This window comes from Paralichthys olivaceus, chromosome 21 (assembly GCF_024713975.1).
Source record: "Paralichthys olivaceus isolate ysfri-2021 chromosome 21, ASM2471397v2, whole genome shotgun sequence".
In the NCBI taxonomy this organism is placed as follows: Eukaryota; Metazoa; Chordata; class Actinopteri; order Pleuronectiformes; family Paralichthyidae; genus Paralichthys; species Paralichthys olivaceus.
The window spans coordinates 9,654,445-9,671,992 of NC_091113.1; the positions used below are offsets into that span (position 1 = coordinate 9,654,445).

A 17,548-nucleotide genomic window follows, 5' to 3' on the forward strand; every position below is an offset into this window, starting at 1 on the left:
GGCCGTGAACGCTCAGCCTGCCTCTCTGTGCCCTGACAGTGCACTCTCTGTCTCTCCTCCCCTCCCATCTTCTCCTTCTTCTCCTCAGTGTCCCTCCCTCTCACCCGGCCCTCGACAGCCTCTCTGTCTTTAGCTGAGTTCGTGTTTGTGACTTAGGAATTTTTATAAAAAGAAAAAATAACAGCTGTTCTCTCATTCTCCTGCTCTGCCCTTTACATTATTTGAATTTGATCGAGCTTGATGACGATTCAATATTTGGATGCCAGGCTTGAATTATCTCCTGATAAAGGCCCAAACATTCAGGGTATGAACAGCTGAGTGCAAAGGCTTGAAGGCTGAGAAGCAGAGTTTGAACAGTATATAAAGATTTTTATTTTTTATTTAAATATATATATAATACTAATACTAATTTTTATTTCTACTGATAATTAATACCTACTTCTCTCACTATGTTGTGTTGCATTATCATATTTGTTTGTTTGTTATACCCATCACACTGGTAGCACCTTCTTAATTAGATATTTAATTATTTATCTATATCTATTTCCTTATTTAATTATCTTTCTACAATCAATTAATATCACAATCAGACCTCTAATGTTATCTATTCTTTTTTCACCATTTCATACATATGGAGGATTTATTTTTCCTCTCTGTTCTTTTATTTATTTCTATATTTTGCTTCATCAGGCCATATTGATCATCTTCTAAAGTAACATTTAAATATCAGACATAATGGCGTTGTTTTATAATTACCTAGGGTAGACTTTAAAGGTTTCTGCATGATAGGCTCTTATTTAGGTTGTGCAGCTCTTAGTCAGCATCTTGTGGAGTTCTTCTTCATATATTCTCAAAATAGAAACTGAGGTTTGCACTTATGCACTTGACTTGACTTGAGAAAAATGGTGCTCAACTAATTCAGCAGTGAGAAAAGAGCAGGTGTGCACTTTAAGGTGAGAGGGGAGACAGCGTTTCCAGCGAGAAAGGCTTTCATTCCTCCACCAACAGCTTCATTAGATTCAATCAAGCTGCACCAGTCTGCTCGCACTCATAGATATTAGTCCACTTAATATGCTTAATATTGTTTTTTCCAACAACATCCACCAATTATCGTCCAGGAAATGGATGAAAATATTAAACAATATTGTCTCTGCACCCCTTTGTCAGGATGTCCTATATTTCATGCTTACACAAAGTTTTGCGGAAATCGAGTCAATAGTTTTTGTGTAATCCTGCTCACCAACAAAAGACAAAAAAAAAAAACACTCAGAGGAAAAATGGAAAGCTGAAGCTCAGCAGTATGTGGGGTCTCGGCATATGCCTCAGGGGAGCTGGTGTTATTGTTGTACAAGAGGAAGATATCAAAGGTATGTTAAGTGTTAGGGAAGATAAGAGAAAAGTCAAGTCTAAATTTATTCCTAAGGGACAGCAGCCTAAAGGCCGGCACGGCTGACTGAGCCCTATTCAACCATATGACTCTAGTGAAACGTCGCTGCATCCCTGAAACACAGTGCACTGTAGGTATGGCACAAAACGCTGATGCGACTCTGCTCAGCACCGGAATAGTGATCATGCTGTCTTATAATTAGTATCTCACATTTTCACGTCACTTGGTCTCAACCAGGAAGGTCCTGACCTCAGCTGCCCAGGATGTCCCCTTCTCACACGGGACGCATAACGTCTGCCTGCAGATATTTACGACCCCTCCCATTTAGCATACTTCACTCTCGGCCCTGTTGACTGACAGCTGCACAGTTACTTATCATCTCCTGTTACGCTCCAAACAACCTGGGGCACTGAAGCAGCAACGGTTTCAAGGCTCATGGGAAATGTGGTTCCAGCAGATACTTATGATGCCACCACATATTATAAAACCAACCCTAATATATAGAGTCAGAGAGCGCAGCATGAACTAGTTAAGAGATTATAAATGACTTTAAATGAACAAACACATTTAATCATCTTAAAATTAGCAAAATATTTTAAATGCAATGAGATTTTTCAAGAAGTGTCACCTGCATCTGCGCCCTTCATATTAAAAATCAATCACATGAGGCCCCAGTCTGAACTGTAAAATCAAGCAGTGCATCATCATAAAACAAAAGTAACAACCATTTAATCCTGAAGTAAAGTTGAAGCCACTCATTTCATTTCATTTTCTGCGACTCTTTTCTCTAATCTGAATATTTGAAGAAGTAACTCAGTTGATTTGAGGGCACTTGCATTTTTGGAGCATCAAAGGTTCAGTGTGCAAAATTTAGTGACATCTAGTGTTGAAGTTGTATGTTGCAGCTGAATATGTCACCCTCCCCTTTCAAACATGACAGAGAACCTTTGGTTGTCATAAAAACTCAAAATGTTCAGTTTGTCCAGTCTGGGCTACTGTAAAAACATGGTGGCGTCTGTAGAGAGGACCTGCTCCTGGTGTAGATGTAAAGAATCAAATATAAAAGGCCCATTCTAGGGTAAAGAAAACAACTAATTCATACAATTTAGATGAAACATACTCGTGAAAACATCACTAAGATTATATTATATTCAGTTTCTGCCAATAGATTCTTTTCACCTAGATCTTACACACTGGACCTTTAAGTCATCATATCACAGGTGACTTAAATATCAGTAATATTTCAGTTACAATCGACATTATTAAATAAAAAGTGGCATCAAAAACTGGAAGGAAGTTATTCTGTTATGATATCTATTTCTAGTAAAAACAAAGACATATTTGAATAAGAACAAAACTCATTAATTCATTTTATTTCATAAGGTTTTCTTATGGTTTATTTATACAATACATATTTATATATTGAGGTTTTCAGTCTTAATAATGATATCCTCAAAAAAAGACCCATAAAAAATTATGCTATGTATAAAAAGTATTATTTATAGCATTCTGTCTTCAGGTATAATCATTTCTAATCTTCAACAGCAATCTGGTTTTATGAATTATGAGTTATAAGGTTTTTCATAGCATTGATTTAAATATAGAAATTACTTAATTGTTAAAAGTGGAATTTGATGATATATTGCATTTGTTTTTTAATTTATTTTAATATTAAGAGAGTTTGTGATTTATCTACCAGCTGTTATAAAACTCTCTTTCATCATTTTCATTTTATGTGTGTCAAATGTAACATGTAACAAGGTTGAACAGATCACATGCAGTGTTGGTAAAATGTAAGTCAACATCGTATGTGTTGTACGAACAGTAAGATTCCAGCAGAAGGCACTGTTTAATAAGTTTCTTCATACCAGACAGCTTGTGCCAACAGAGAATGAAAGTAGTAAAATATATTTTTTTATTCAATAAAACAACACATAACAACCTGATAGAACTTGGGTGGGTTTCAATTTCTGCTAATGTGTACATAGGGATACAGAAATGATAAAAAGTAAAATATTTCACATATAATTTTGTTTTTCAATGTTGTGTATATGGATTAAAAGCACAATCTTTGATCCAAGTAAAAACTACTGTAATTACACAACGCTCAAACATGAGATTGCAATTCAATTTCTTTGTCATCAACATACAGTATATTTCCACCAGCAATGTCTTTATTACTGGTTGAGGTATAAGAAACTTGATGAGTAAAGTAGAGAAACAATACAATAACAATAAAAGACACTTCATCATAGCACAAAATACAGGATGTTTGCTTCATAATTCCAACATCTGTCCAAAGAGGACAGTGAATTTGAGGGTTTTATTTGAAATTAAATATAGTAAAAGTTTAATTAACAACTCATGTGTATTAAATTTAGCCCACACATAATAGGCCACCTATTGTAGCGTTGCAATCAATCAATCAAATGGTCCATTTTTTTGGACTGATGAGCGAAGAATAAAAAAATGCTTTTGAATAAATATTTTTGTAAAAGCTATAATAACAACCAAAACAAGAAAAAATTATAGGAAAAAAGTCATAAAAGGGGATTCATAACATACTAATCATATCAACAGACTTTTTAAATGTAAATAAATATCCTTAACTTGTGTATCTACAAATTAATGTCTATAATAATACAACAAAAATAATGTCTAAATGATGTCTACGTCCATTTGGCTTATCATTTTTGACAGTTTGCCTCGTAAAATTCAGTCGTCACCCACTGAAATCATATGGCATCTCTCAGTATTTATTGTCTATCACTAGCTTTAAACACTACAGCGGTAAATCGTAAACAGACTTCAGTTTCACTGTGTCATGTGTGTCGGAGCAGCACATGCCCTAGATTTGTAGAGACATTAAAGATGAATAAGAGTGACGTGTATATATATATATTTATCCGTGTGAATATATATGTGTGTGTGTTGTTTAAATACATACACAGGCAGAGATAGAGAGAGAGGGTAACGTGTAACTGTTGCTCCCACCAAGCCGTGTTAGCCTGTAGACAGTCTGAACATGGACCAGTAGCTACATGACAGTAAATCCTGCGGGACCAATAGTGTCAGAATAAATGACATTTCATTGATAGAGCGACGCTGGACCAGATTGGAATATTATTATAGGAGCTCACTGAGTAGATGTAATTAAGAACCATCTGCTATACGCAAATCATCGAGCTGCTGGACAAGTGTTTGCATGAAGCTCATAAATCCACAACTGATGAGAGGACATTGATATCTGGGTGACAGAGGAAAAAGAAATTCTTATTATGAAATCATATACATGTGACACTTGAGTTATTTCACAGCCTCGGTTCATTAAGAAAACAAATACCTGCTTAGTTCGGCTGCATTTGCTGTAAAAAAGAAGTTTTGACATTTTGTTGTTGTTGTGTACAATCTGGTTTCTATGCCAAGCAGTGAAAGGTGGGCCAGGATCCCCTACGTCTAATATGTAACGTTATACATGCCACTTACTCTATATAGCTTAAACCACTTTGCTCATGACAGGCTTAGAGTTACCACTCACTCACATGCCTCGCATAAGCTCACACATCCAGACGTGTAGGGGGCTGGCGCTCCGGGTGAGATTATTCTTGGATCGCGGTCTCCAGTTTTGTTCGCTGTGGTCCACGATGGATATTTCTTCCTGTCAAAAAGGTTTGAACTGTTGAGCTTACCGACTGTAAATTCTCACATATGCTCATCGGGGGAACCAGAGTATAAATCACGCTTAGCTGTGGCTGATCACAGATGTACTTCTGCAGTCATATATACACGCGGTTGTGTTACTTTATCCCTCTTTGTTGTTTTATCGTTAGTTGGAGAAATGTTTGTTCATGTAATGTTTTTAAGTTTATGACATTTATTTTGTAAATGTTTAAGAGTTTTGGGAATCTCCAGCAGGGGCGGGGAATCTCTGGCCTCAGGCTGCGCAACTCGCCTTACTTTTTTTTCTGCAATAAAAGAAATATAACATAGAATAGTGGAATAATAAGTTTCAGCCCTGTCAGGTCATGGTCAGGCAGAAAGATAAACACATTACGTTTCATCGCAGGGAAGAATCATGGTGACTTTCAAGTAAGAATAGAATAGAGAGAAATGGACAAAGATGACAAGTCAGTGTGCCCAGTTTGCTTAAAGGCTAATCTCAAACATCGTTACAGCTAAACCTTGAAGCTAAATTGGATGAGCTGAAAGGACAAATGTTTTACAAAAGCACATTCTGACAGTGAAAGAGTTTTATGAAGGAAGATTAAGTGGCAAGCAAACTGATAGCTAAGATGTAAGACGGAGAATTTGAGGAGCACTGTTGCCGCTGTAGAGCTGCTCAAACGGGACAAAATGAACTGACATTTCAAATATGGTGAATTCGGGTAATCTGGGACATTTCTTCAATTTTGATTTTTGCTACTTTTTCCGATATCTGTTTTACACATTAGATTAACCTTGTACACCTTTCTGTAACCCTTAACACGTTTCCTTGGTGAACTGGGACACTTGTATTAGGCTTTAAAAACAGCCTACATCACCTTGCTTTATGCATGCCAAGCTTGCTTTTTAAAAAAATATATTATTTCGCCCCTTTCTGTGAAGCTAACCTATAGTAAAAGTCCTGTTGCCCAGATTTTGTTAGAACAGCAAATAAACAGACCTGATTTTCGATGTCCGACATTACTCAGTGTCCTAGATTACCCAAATTCACCAACTGTCCAACTGACCATTTTTGTGTGTATGATATTGCTGAGGTTGAGTTTGAAACAGAACATGAATTAAAGTCTTTAAGCATTCATGACACTACCAAAAGTTGAATGCCTGTTTTAGACCTCAGATGAGTAGGAAGTTATATTTAACTTATTATGAAAAGTGAAATTTTGTTATTGTCTATGTCCTATTTTCCAAAGTGGGTCAGGAATGACCTGAATGTAACTACAGTGAAGTGTTATTTATATTTCCAACCTCAGCAGTGTGGAGTGGACTTCATGATTTATGCTGAAAACAGCTGCGTGCTGTGGTCATGAGATCATGAGAGCACTGAGCGTTAACCAGTAACAGTAAACAACTGACACCTGAACGCTGGAGGTCGCTATTAAATACCACATGACTAAGAAAAGTTCATCACAATGATCGACCGCTTTCACGTAGTCACACACAGTAGTTATCACCGGTGCAGTGTCCGTTCTAAACAGGCCTGTTTGGAATGGGCTGTTCTCTTGTACTGTGTAAATGCTCCAGAGAGTCCTCCTCAAACAATATATTGTGCAGTATGCGTTCATCCTACCTGGTTTATCTGCAGTAAAGATCTTAAAGTTAAATGTTTTTCATAAAATTGAACCTAATTTGAGCGCTGTAACAACAAAACAATCATTGATCTGGCGGGATGGATATTATTAGCCACAGTCTGCCGGTTACCAACTAATGATGTAGTTTATGCAAGGACTGAGGCTTGATGATTAATATTGTACATATCATGTGTCCATATTTCCCCAAATTTGACACTGCACCTCCTCTGGCAATTTACAATGTTTGGTAGATAAACGTATTAATTGTGGCCTCTTTATTTTTGTGTTGGGTCGATTTTTCTGAGTTGTGGAGGTCAGACACAGTGCAATAGCCTACGTCAGTGAAATCAAAGTCCTGGTTTGACTGATGTGTAGTGGGTCGTGACCTGGACTCTTCTTGGAGCTTGTTAAATGAGGTTGCATGATTCGCTCGGCATCTAGGAGTGTAAATGTTTTGTGATTGTCCGTGTGCCCCACTTTTAGTTCCTGTTAAGCTCATGCGTTAGGTCTGAAGGCTGCAGGAGTTGGGGGCCACCTGTCAAAGTAGGGAAAGTGCTCTTTGGGCCACAGCTTCTCAAATATCAAAGTGGGACCCTGTCGTCCATAGGGGAATGATTCTCACTCCTTCTTCTTTACCCAGCTAAATCCAGAGGGGATCACTGCTGTGCCTTATACACTGTGGGCAACTTTATCTTAGCGACGCCATTAGGGAAAGATCAAGAACAGAGAAACGAGAGGTGTTGGATTTTAAATGGTCATGAGTGGAAAATGTGCATGAAATTCTGTGGGTTTTGATCTTTTAATATGTTGACAAAGTTTTGCAATGTCACAGCGGTGTGGTTGAAAATCGAGTCAACGTATATTTTAAAACAGCAGGAAAGAATTATTTGGTTTGAATACATGTTTTATTTCAGCTTTCATAAAGTCACATGACATTCAACTTTCATAACATGATCAGTACAATCATATTCACTATTTATAACAAGATGTAAATTACACAATAAAAGCACAATAAGTAAACAAAAATAGAAAAATATTTTTCAATCATGACCGGTCAAATTACAATACATTTTTTCTCCCCCAAATGAGAACAGATTTGATGCATTTTGTATCAAACGGGTTAAACACTATTTACGGGATGAAATAAGAAGTGTCTCAAGTGGTGTGCAGGTGTAAAATCCCTTCTGCCACATCATCAACACAGATTCATTCAGTTTTAGTTCAATCTGTATTCCTCAGCATCGTGCACGAAGACTGAATTCCCATCCAGAAACCAGGAAAAATCTTCTTCTCGATAGTCGTCTTAACTTTATGCAACAACTTCACCTCCTTCTCCCCCCCCTCGCCAGTTACGGTGTAAAAGTTTATTATCCCCGCAGGCTGGTCAATGTAAACACCAATCATGGAGCTAAACGGGACGTTGTTTATGTCTTTGTTTACGCCGTCGAACCAGATCTGATAACATGATCCTAACCAACACAGACCCCAGGACTCCTCGTTTTCTCCCAGGCCGCTTGGCCCAGAATTCGCTCTCCTTCCAGCTCCTTCATAGGTGGCTCCGATTACCACCCACCCAGAGAACTCCACCTCCCAGTAAGCCCTAACGTTCCACAAGCCCTCTTTGCACAGCACCTTTGTAGAAAATTGCATTAAAAAAATCTTTGTTTACCAGACAGCCTATCTGTGTATTTGTATTATTTTCTGACATACCTGTGGAGAGTACTCGTATCTCTCGGGTCTATCCAGGACGGGACAAATCTCCTCAGTTCTACGACACACCTTCAAGCCGCTCTCCGAAATCCACAACATCTTGTTAGCAGTCTTATCATCCAAAGACAAGTTAATCCAATCTACCGCAAAGAATGAAGCAAAAATACATCAAATTAACTATCAATAAAACCTGGAAAAAATGGATAAAGTACATGAGAAAAAAGAATCTGCTCATACGTTTCATGAGCTCGGCTCTGTTTGTTGGCTCTGGGATCCCCGGCTCATAAACCGGGACCTTCTCTGCAAGGAAAGAAAACAGGCTTGAGTACACACACATACAAATATACTCTCATAAGCTAACACATGCATCAAATCCGTTACCTGTATTTATCTCCTTCTTGTTAGATTTCCGCCTCTGTCCTAAAAATGTAAATTCAAGGAGATGATGAGCTGTTTCCTATTTCACACAAACACCTGCCAACCCTCACAGGAAACAACTTCACAAGGAACAATAGCATTTAAGAAGTCATCATCTGAAGTTTCTTATGACACCTTTACATTTTTCTATGTCATGCATTTTCAATTCTGTTAACTTTGAGAAACATGTAAAATCTATGTCCCATTATATTATAGTTATGGAAAACTAAATATGTAAGATTCATAGTTCATGTTTTTAAACCTAAATGTATGTTGCCAATAACTGCATTTGCAGATAAGAATTTAATACTCTTTTAAAAAGATGCTAATACATTATTTGCTACCAAATGTAACAAATTTCATCATAAATGTAATGTTTTTCATTACATGGACACAAACTGGATGTACCTGGTTTGATGGTCTCATTGAGGTTGACTACGGCAGTATTAGGTCTGGCCGGCATCTTTGGGCTGTAACCTGCTTCCCAAGTGAAACCTCAAAATTCTTCGGTTTATCCAAAGTAAAAGTGCAAAGTCTTCGTCTTCCACTTGGCTTTTATACACTCAGTGAAGATGAGGTGGGAGAAAGGAGGGATTTTCTGAAGGAGGTGTCAGGGACAGTAAGAGGCTTCTCAGCAGGGAGGTCAAAGGGGTGTGCGCACTTGACTTTGACATAAAGATATGAGTGGGACTAATATAGACACCTGACACCTCTGCAACTTTAGGAGTCTCCTCAAAACAAGGTGCGGTGACAGTTTCACACATTCCACTGTAATATTCAGAAATCGGTCACGTCAGTGTTGTCAGCAGTGACACGTAACGGCACCAAACTAACTAGTAGATGTCAGGCGATATGTGGCAGATGATCTATGGTCCACATGCTACATCTATTTTTAATTCCTGCACTCCCCAAGACTTTGTGTAGGTGAAAGGTAATTTACCATGTAATGTAAGAAGGCCATCAATATTTATTCAAGAAGGAAAACCATATTTTAATATATAGAATTTCTGATTTCATTGCTGTCACTATGTTAATATTTGCAGGAACAATCCAGGACAAAATGCATCTTACTCAGAGTTGTATTATTTTTATTCAAACTTTTGCATATATCACATCCTACATACATTCATTCCAAACTAGGGAACTCTATACATTCTCTGCAAACAATAACGACAAAGTGGTAAAAATATATATATATATATATAATATAACATAAACACATTTGTATAAATCTTTGCATTTTGTTCCCTTTTACTAAAATGCACTAAGCCGTGTATATCATGTGTATCTGATACTGTATATGAAAACTACATCTACTACTTACTACTACTTATTTAATGGTAATATGCATTAGATGATGTTTATATGGAAGTATTGGTGACGACCTCGTCTGTGTGATTTTATGCTGAAAGGGGCCATATCAATAATAGAATGGGATATTTTTACACCTTTCTGAGCTAATTATCACAATATTTCATTCTACATTGTGGATTCAGTTCTTTATTCCTCCTTCTGTATGAGTGAGCACTTAGATTGTGTACCCATCCAGAAACCCGGGATCATCTTCTCCTCAAACGTGCTCCTGACTTGATGCAGAGGCTTCACCTCCATTGCCCCAGTGTCTTCCTCTCCCTCCTTCACCTCCTCCACAGCATAGAAATTCAAGATACCAGCGGGCTGGTCCAGGTATACTCCAATTACAGAGCACTGAGGGACTTCCTTGATCTCCACATTGTAACCTTTGTGCCAGGCATGGTAGCTGGAGCCGGACCAACCGAGGCCCCATGACCCTTCATTCTCTCCCAGCCCGCAAGACCCATCGCTGTTCCTCCGTCCTGCTCGTTCGTACGCAATGCCGACAACGACCCACCCGGAGAACTCAACCTCCCAGTAGCCTCGGAAACCCAGGATTCCTTCCTTGCAAAGAACCTTGTTGAGCATGAATGAAAATAACAGCAACAATTTAGTTATCCTCACATTACCTGTGATTTAATTGGGCTGTCACACTGGTGTCTCTGCCTTGTGCCAAAACCAGATGACTCAGGATTTAAAAATACACACAGAACATCCCTCAGGTCCACAAGTGTATTTTACAATCACATCAGACCAGTTAAAGCCTGTTAACGACAAGTTTCTGGCACTCTCGTATCATTTGATACCTTTCATGAACATTTTGATTACTGTAATTTCGGGCCAAATTATTACAACTACAAGTTTTCACTGTACCTGTGGAGAATACTCATATCTCTCTGGTCTATCCAAGACAGGACAAGTTAAATCGTCAGTCATACGGGCCACTTTAGTGCCGCCCTCTGTGATCCACAGCGTCTTGTTGGCTGTCTTGTCATCCAGGGAAAGTTTGAACCAGTCTTTAAAAAGGAAAAAAGGAAAACATTTAATGAAAAGTCCTATTTGGACCAAACTGTAAAACAGGTAGAAGAGATGAAATCTCACATTTGATAAGATCAGCTCTGCATTTGGGTTCTGGGATATTTGGCTCGTAGTCTGGGATCTTTTCTGAGGAGAGAGCGACAGGGCGATATCAGGGAATATTTAAAATTCAAATACTGTGATCAAACATGATGAGATGAAGATGACTGAGTTACCTGTGGGCGAGTTTCCAGCTTTGACATTCTTTGCTACAAGGAAAAAAAAATCCAAAACATGTGTTTTCACTAGGGCAACCAGTATAGAGATAAAAATAGTGGGTTGTAATAAATGCCATATGCTGCAGTATATGTCAGGTGTGTCCCAACAGGTGAAAATGTGAGCCTCTGTAAAACGATGTATACTTAGAAAACTATCTGCCTCTGTCAGATCAACTTATCAGCAACTGCATACTTCTGAACCCAGTGGTTGAGTCATGCCAAGCGGTTGGAATTACCAAGACACCTCACATGGTGCGGGGTGGGGTGGGGGGGAAACGGAGCTTTTTACGAGACAAGAGGAAGGACATGATCTGAGAAGTTTGGGGCGAGGCTTGATCGCTTGTTGACTGAGGTAAATAACAACCAGGAGGGTCATCAAAGAGCAACAAATCTCATTTTTAATTTAGCCTCATATCAGAAATGGAGATAGCACAGTGATGCACAGATAATGTGACACGTGCAAATTTCCAAGTTAATAAAGTAGGGACTAAAAGCTTATAGGAATATAGATGGAAAATAATGAGCCCTGCCAAGCATTTAGATTTCAGATAACATTTGATTACAGGCGGCAGCATTGTGTCATAACTTTCCTCAAAGTAATAAATTATTGTTGCATAACAGGCTCAGCCCTAATGCCAATGTCTCGTAACTAATATGTTGGTATCAAGTGGAAGCAATGTGGTTTCCAGATTTTTGTTAAGGATGAAGATCAAGAAGAGGAGTCACATAATCCCCTGATACATTAAATTGTCAACATCGACGGACATAAATAAAGTGCAAGCAAAGTCACCGCCAACATAAACAGTCTGCTTCATCAGCTCTGGATGTTAATGAGCTCAGTGTTGTGAGGCAGAAAAAATAGCAGCAAAATGGATGAATCTTAGGAATAGCTAAAATACAAAAGTGCATTTTGCATAATCCTGCAGATGCTGAATTCTAGGTGAGGCTGCATTCTCCCAAAATACGTTCAAATCGACATTTTGTCTGCATGTCTCGATCTTAACGGTTATTTTTACGCCATGCAGTAAGCGTGCCATGTCCAAATGAGTTGGCATTTATCTCTCTCTTGACAGGAGGCCGAATGAGGCCACGCGGGAATGTTAAGCCACCTGCCTGGATTTAGCACAAACGGATGAGAAAAAATAAACACAACTGCTTTGTCTGGTCTCATTACAATCCGACACCATACAAAACACTTAAGCCTCAGCTCCACTGTGGCAGGCTGTACGGGCCTGTTAGCCAAGTTGTTGGGATTCGCAATACTGCAAAAATTTGAATGGTAGAAAAAAAATTGACGTTCAATATTGAGAAATACATTTTCTATTGATTTGAATTGTTCTGTTTTGGAAGATGCTGGAAAAACCAAATAATTGAAGTGAAAAATCAGTTTTTAGTTACAGCAATTACAGTAATGGTAGTAAGACTTTAATTGAATCTGTGCAATAGAGGATGGCGCTCAATGCAGACAATTTCCAAGACTGGCATTATACTGTACAAGCTGCAAGAAAAAACATAATACAGTGTGTGAAATCATTTGTAAGGCTGATCTTGACACCTACACCTGCAGACCCTCTCTCCTCGTCAGTGAAACATTACACGCTGCTCAAAAGGACAAATGAAATCCGTCACTGAAGCATTTTCAGGATCTGCCACAGAGGACAGTAAGAAAAGTTTGAGTTTGTTTATTCAATCAACAAAAGCAATTTTTAAAAGAATGGTTTCTGTATTATATGCTCTACCAATGCTTCCTGCATTGATATTGAAATGTTTAATTTGACAGAAAAGGAAATCACAAGTATTAAAAGTAAAAAATAAGGATTCTAAATTGTGTGAAATGCAGAAAATCAAAGTTCACCTTTATCCGACTTCCGGGTGTTCGAAATAAGTCTTGTCGTGGTCGGCATCTTGATTCCGGCTTGAGGTGGGTCTAACCGTTGAAGCTGCTGGAGAGCCAGTCTCAGCCTGATGTCACTGGTCTGTGTGAGAATGATGAGTGTCTGTTGGCTCCAGTGTTTGACAGCCTAATGCCACTCTTATATACCTTTAATGCAGGACAGTGGTGAGGGAATCAGAGCCAGTGAGTGTGAGACAAAAACGTGCCAGTAGGAAGGGGGGAGCCGTGAGTCTTGTAACTGGAGCTGTGCCTGTATATTTTTCCTTAAAAAGGTTCGATGGATGCTTGGATGTCTCTGGGACATCCCCTACGAACCAGTGGAACCCGCCCCGCCGCCTCGATCTACATCAGTAATGATCTTGTCACATTGCACTGCGTCAGCGTTGATGTGTTTGCGTTGCATGGACATGCACACATTATGCAACTGCAAACATTTAAATCTTCATCAGCAGACTTACTACTGTGAGACGTCAGGCAGTGTGAGATCCAACAGCTGCACATATATATATATAAGTATAACTATGTAATTCACACTTTAAAAGTTGAACAAGTGGCGTAAGATTTATGTAAGAGATATGAGTGATGTTAAAACAAAACATGGAAACATGGAAAAAAAAATTATTTCTTTCATCTAAAAAATATGTATTGATTTGCAGTATTGACTTTTCAAACGTATATTGAATTCATTTAAACTGTTTGAATATTAAATATGTAGAAAAATGTTTTATACTTTTAACCCCAATAAATAAACGTTACAGTAAATTTTACACTTATTTGCTGTTGTGAAAGCTGTAGATCTATTGACTTGTAAATATTTATATAGAAAAAAATTTAATGAATGTGAATTTAATGAAAAAGCAAGGTCACTGATATAGTGATGATATAGTTGTTGATGCATTAGTTTACTTTGAAAAAATGTAATCACATCAAATATACACTGAAGAAGAAATGTGTGGGTGACGAAAAGGAAAACACATTTTTTACAAATACAGCCCAGCGTAACCAAACTACACTGACGACTAAGTCGCGTGACCAGAGGTTAAACTCGGGCTTAACCACGCTCTTGACCTGCGTTATCACATCCACCATTTACCATCTAATATGCCTTGGTGCACATGGCCTGGGTTCAGAGAAAAGAGCGTGTCCCTGGTGGTAAACCCTTCCTTGTGATACGCACTCCTCTGCTGCCTTTTCATCTCCCTGACAAACCTATGGTCAAGGCTGTCTCGTCCTTCAAGCATTCCCACCCGCCCAAGCAGATGACTGACGGGGGCACTGATTGTAGTGCAGCTGACTTACTAAACAGCACATGCAAGGAACTGTGAACTCCCAGAAAGCCTGGTGGGTACAATGGCAAACAGAGGGGATTGTGGGTAAAGGGTTTGCAATGTAGACCTATGTGAGCTCCTCTGAATCTCCTCTCATGGGCCACTCGCCGCCAAAACACTGACCCTCTCCAGGGGCTGCTCTGGTTGTTCAAGGCCACGATTTACTACATAAACCAGTGTCTTATACCAGATGTGTTTTATACCAGATGTGTTTTATACCAGATGTGTCTTATACCAGATGTGTCTTATGGGAAATCAAAACAAAAATGTGCTGCCTGAGCTATGTGGGTTATATTTGGTGGATAACACATTTTGAAACTACTTTAATCCAGATAATCAGTAACCACTCATGGGTAGTTTATATACGACTAAATGAACCATTAGAAGCAAAGGAAATACCCACAGTAACAGTAAATCATAATAAACTGACATTTAAAGGGAACACATGGTGGTGTTAGTGTTTAAACGTCTCTCTTTAGTGTCCAACACAGACATGAAAGATCAAAATCCACCACTGATGAAAATTAAAGGACGTAACTTTAGGTTCTCTTCTTGCATACTGACACATTCTAAACAGGGATTCTCTCGTCTCCATCACCATTTCTACAAGTCTACACTTCAACGTTCTGTCCTTCTAATCCACGTTCCTGCAACAGGCGTCAATTTCCACAGTGTTTGTTTCAGTACAAAGAGATGACAGGATAATAATATTTGACAATTGACAAAAGCAAATTCAGAAATGCTCCGATAAATATGGGTCAGTGGGTCAGGTGTTGGCATTGGCATGCACATCCTGGTGTTGGCAGCCTCTGTGACACGCCCATTAGTGAGCTCATTATGTCCACATACCTTACCAAAATGTGTCATATGCGAGCCTCGGGGGCCCCAAAACCTTTAATGCCCCCTTTCCTGGGGGTATATAAAGAAGTCATTTGCATCGTTGCTGCAGTGTGCTGCTGATGGACTGGAACGTTCAGGAAAACTCAACGGAGAAAGAAACGATAAAGATGCCGACCAGCGCTCCCAGTACGAGGATCATGTCTGCAGCCAGCAGACCTGGTGAGGGACTTGCATGATCATTTAGAAAACCAAGATTTATCAATCAGCTGTTATGGAAACTTTATCGGAAACTATTTAGTTAAGTTCATTTTAATTTTTCAGATTTCTTCTCTAACGTGTTAAATTTCATAATGTTTTCACCTTTCAGATTCCAGTATTGACAATTCTGTGGTGACACCATAGAACGAGACTGACAATCAAATTTGTTTCATATTTCCAGGGACAAAATCTAAAGATGTGGCTTCTCCGACAGGTGAGGTTTCAAAGTCAACTTATCTCACTGTTTCAAAGAGCGAGCAGCTCACTGTGATCACAGCCATCTTCCCTCCTTAATATATCATATGATATAATTCAGATCACATCCCAGTCTACGAGCCCAACATCACTGAGCCCACCTGCAGAGCTGATCTTCTAAAATGTAGGTAAAAACATTTTTCCTGTATATTTGCAATTATTGGTTCTAAAGGCACATTTCCCGGCATCCCACAGACTGGGTCAAATTTTCCCTGGATGACAAGACAGCCAATAAGATGCTGTGGGTCACAGAGGGTGGATCCAAGGTGTCACGCATGACTGACGATGTCACTTGTCCCGTCCTGGACAGACCTGAGAGATACGAGCACGTCCCCCAGGCACAGCTTTTAAGCAACAGTCACACATTTTTGCAACTGTCCTTAAATGTCCAGCTGACTTTTAATTATCTTTCTATTCAAGGTTCTTTGCAAAGAAGGCATCCTGGGCTTCAGAGCTTACTGGGAAGTCAAGTATTCAGGATGGGTGGTTGTCGGAGTGGCCTATGAAGGGACCGGGAGGAGGGGAAGTGAAGGACCCTGCGGGCTGGGGGAGAATGAGCACTCCTGGGGTCTCGGGTGGGGCGGATCCCACTACCAGCTGTGGTTCAATGGCATTAACACAGAGATCTGGGACGTTCCCCAGTGCACCACCATCGGGGTCTACCTCGACCATCCAGCTGGTGTCATCAATTTTTATGCAGTAGAGGAGGTGAAGGAGGGAGAGGAGGGTGAAGGCAGGAGGGAGGTCAGACTTCTGCAGAAGATTAAGAGCTCCTTCAAGGGGAGGATGATGCCAGGTTTGTGGGTCGGACAAAAATCATCATGTACGTTTGTGAAACAGGAAGAGTAAAGTTAAAAAAAGGGTTTAAACTCCATCGATAACACATATAAATATCCGTAAGTCTGTGACAGACACTTTGTGGCAAATGAAATAAAAAAGATGCATTGACCATGTGTACAAAATCTTTGTATATATAATCAAATCTTTGTCAAGAAGATGCTATTTGTTTAACAGTTTGTATGAATGTTAATTTTGTCAAACCTGAATGTTAAATATTGATTGTTGGTGTCATTCGCTTTATATGTATATACATATTGTATTGTGAAGTTTATAGTCGAGCATAATAATATAATCTGGACAAATAAAAGACAATACTCTGAGTGACTTCGTTTAAATGAAAACCCTTTTTTGAAGTTGTCATGAGTCATAAAGTCGAAATAATATTAAGCTGCCTATTGTCATAGAGATTACACATAAAAACGGGCTACTATAAATTAAAACTCATTTCATTTGCACAACATATCTATTAATATAACTATGGTCCAATGTACATGTCCATGGAACCACATTACAACCAACATTTACGCTAATTTAACTTTATGAAAAACACATAAAAATTCATGGGTCCTCAACATCTGTTCCGCAATGTGGAGAAACATCCCAAATATATCAGCATCAATCACACTGAGTATTTAATACTATGACCTTGATGTAGAAAGTTACTCATTTAAACTTTCAAA

At 38.9% G+C, this 17,548-nt stretch overlaps 3 protein-coding genes across 3 annotated transcripts; 1 reads left to right on the forward strand and 2 right to left on the reverse strand.

The window, feature by feature from the left end:
• Positions 1-7,561: 7,561 nt before the first annotated feature.
• Positions 7,562-9,461, reverse strand: LOC109626852 (tripartite motif-containing protein 16-like protein). Its single transcript, XM_020083038.2, has 5 exons — positions 9,214-9,461; positions 8,770-8,808; positions 8,626-8,688; positions 8,389-8,528; positions 7,562-8,310 (listed from the first exon to the last, which is right to left on the reverse strand). Exons 1-5 carry the CDS (start codon positions 9,266-9,268, stop codon positions 7,900-7,902), a joined length of 708 nt encoding a protein of 235 aa, XP_019938597.2. The 5' UTR covers positions 9,269-9,461; the 3' UTR covers positions 7,562-7,899.
• Positions 9,462-9,876: 415 nt separating this feature from the next.
• On the reverse strand, positions 9,877-13,519 carry LOC109626851 (stonustoxin subunit beta-like). The gene is made up of 5 exons (XM_020083037.2): positions 13,309-13,519; positions 11,412-11,444; positions 11,260-11,322; positions 11,032-11,174; positions 9,877-10,734 (listed from the first exon to the last, which is right to left on the reverse strand). The coding sequence occupies exons 1-5, from the start codon at positions 13,355-13,357 to the stop codon at positions 10,306-10,308; spliced, it is 717 nt and encodes a 238-aa protein (XP_019938596.1). The 5' UTR covers positions 13,358-13,519; the 3' UTR covers positions 9,877-10,305.
• Positions 13,520-15,269: 1,750 nt separating this feature from the next.
• LOC109626714 (stonustoxin subunit beta-like) lies at positions 15,270-17,186 on the forward strand. The gene is made up of 5 exons (XM_020082847.2): positions 15,270-15,734; positions 15,955-15,987; positions 16,090-16,152; positions 16,224-16,366; positions 16,449-17,186. Exons 1-5 carry the CDS (start codon positions 15,635-15,637, stop codon positions 16,875-16,877), a joined length of 768 nt encoding a protein of 255 aa, XP_019938406.2. The 5' UTR covers positions 15,270-15,634; the 3' UTR covers positions 16,878-17,186.
• Positions 17,187-17,548: the final 362 nt, after the last annotated feature.

What these genes read in the sequence shown, in the direction of transcription:
- LOC109626714 (XM_020082847.2), top strand. Translation starts at nt 15,635, where the DNA reads ATGGACTGGAACGTTCAGGAAAACTCAACGGAGAAAGAAACGATAAAG. An exon ending in AGATGTGGCTTCTCCGACAG is followed by an intron (nt 15,988 to 16,089) that starts GTGAGGTTTCAA and finishes GATATAATTCAG; the next exon opens with ATCACATCCCAGTCTACGAG. An exon ending in GATACGAGCACGTCCCCCAG is followed by an intron (nt 16,367 to 16,448) that starts GCACAGCTTTTA and finishes TTTCTATTCAAG; the next exon opens with GTTCTTTGCAAAGAAGGCAT.
- LOC109626852 (XM_020083038.2), bottom strand. Translation starts at nt 9,268, where the DNA reads ATGCCGGCCAGACCTAATACTGCCGTAGTCAACCTCAATGAGACCATC. An exon ending in CAAGAAGGAGATAAATACAG is followed by an intron (nt 8,689 to 8,769) that starts GTAACGGATTTG and finishes CTTTCCTTGCAG; the next exon opens with AGAAGGTCCCGGTTTATGAG. An exon ending in GATACGAGTACTCTCCACAG is followed by an intron (nt 8,311 to 8,388) that starts GTATGTCAGAAA and finishes TTTTCTACAAAG; the next exon opens with GTGCTGTGCAAAGAGGGCTT.
- LOC109626851 (XM_020083037.2), bottom strand. Translation starts at nt 13,357, where the DNA reads ATGCCGACCACGACAAGACTTATTTCGAACACCCGGAAGTCGGATAAA. An exon ending in AGCTGGAAACTCGCCCACAG is followed by an intron (nt 11,323 to 11,411) that starts GTAACTCAGTCA and finishes CTCTCTCCTCAG; the next exon opens with AAAAGATCCCAGACTACGAG. An exon ending in CAGAGCTGATCTTATCAAAT is followed by an intron (nt 11,175 to 11,259) that starts GTGAGATTTCAT and finishes TCCTTTTTAAAG; the next exon opens with ACTGGTTCAAACTTTCCCTG.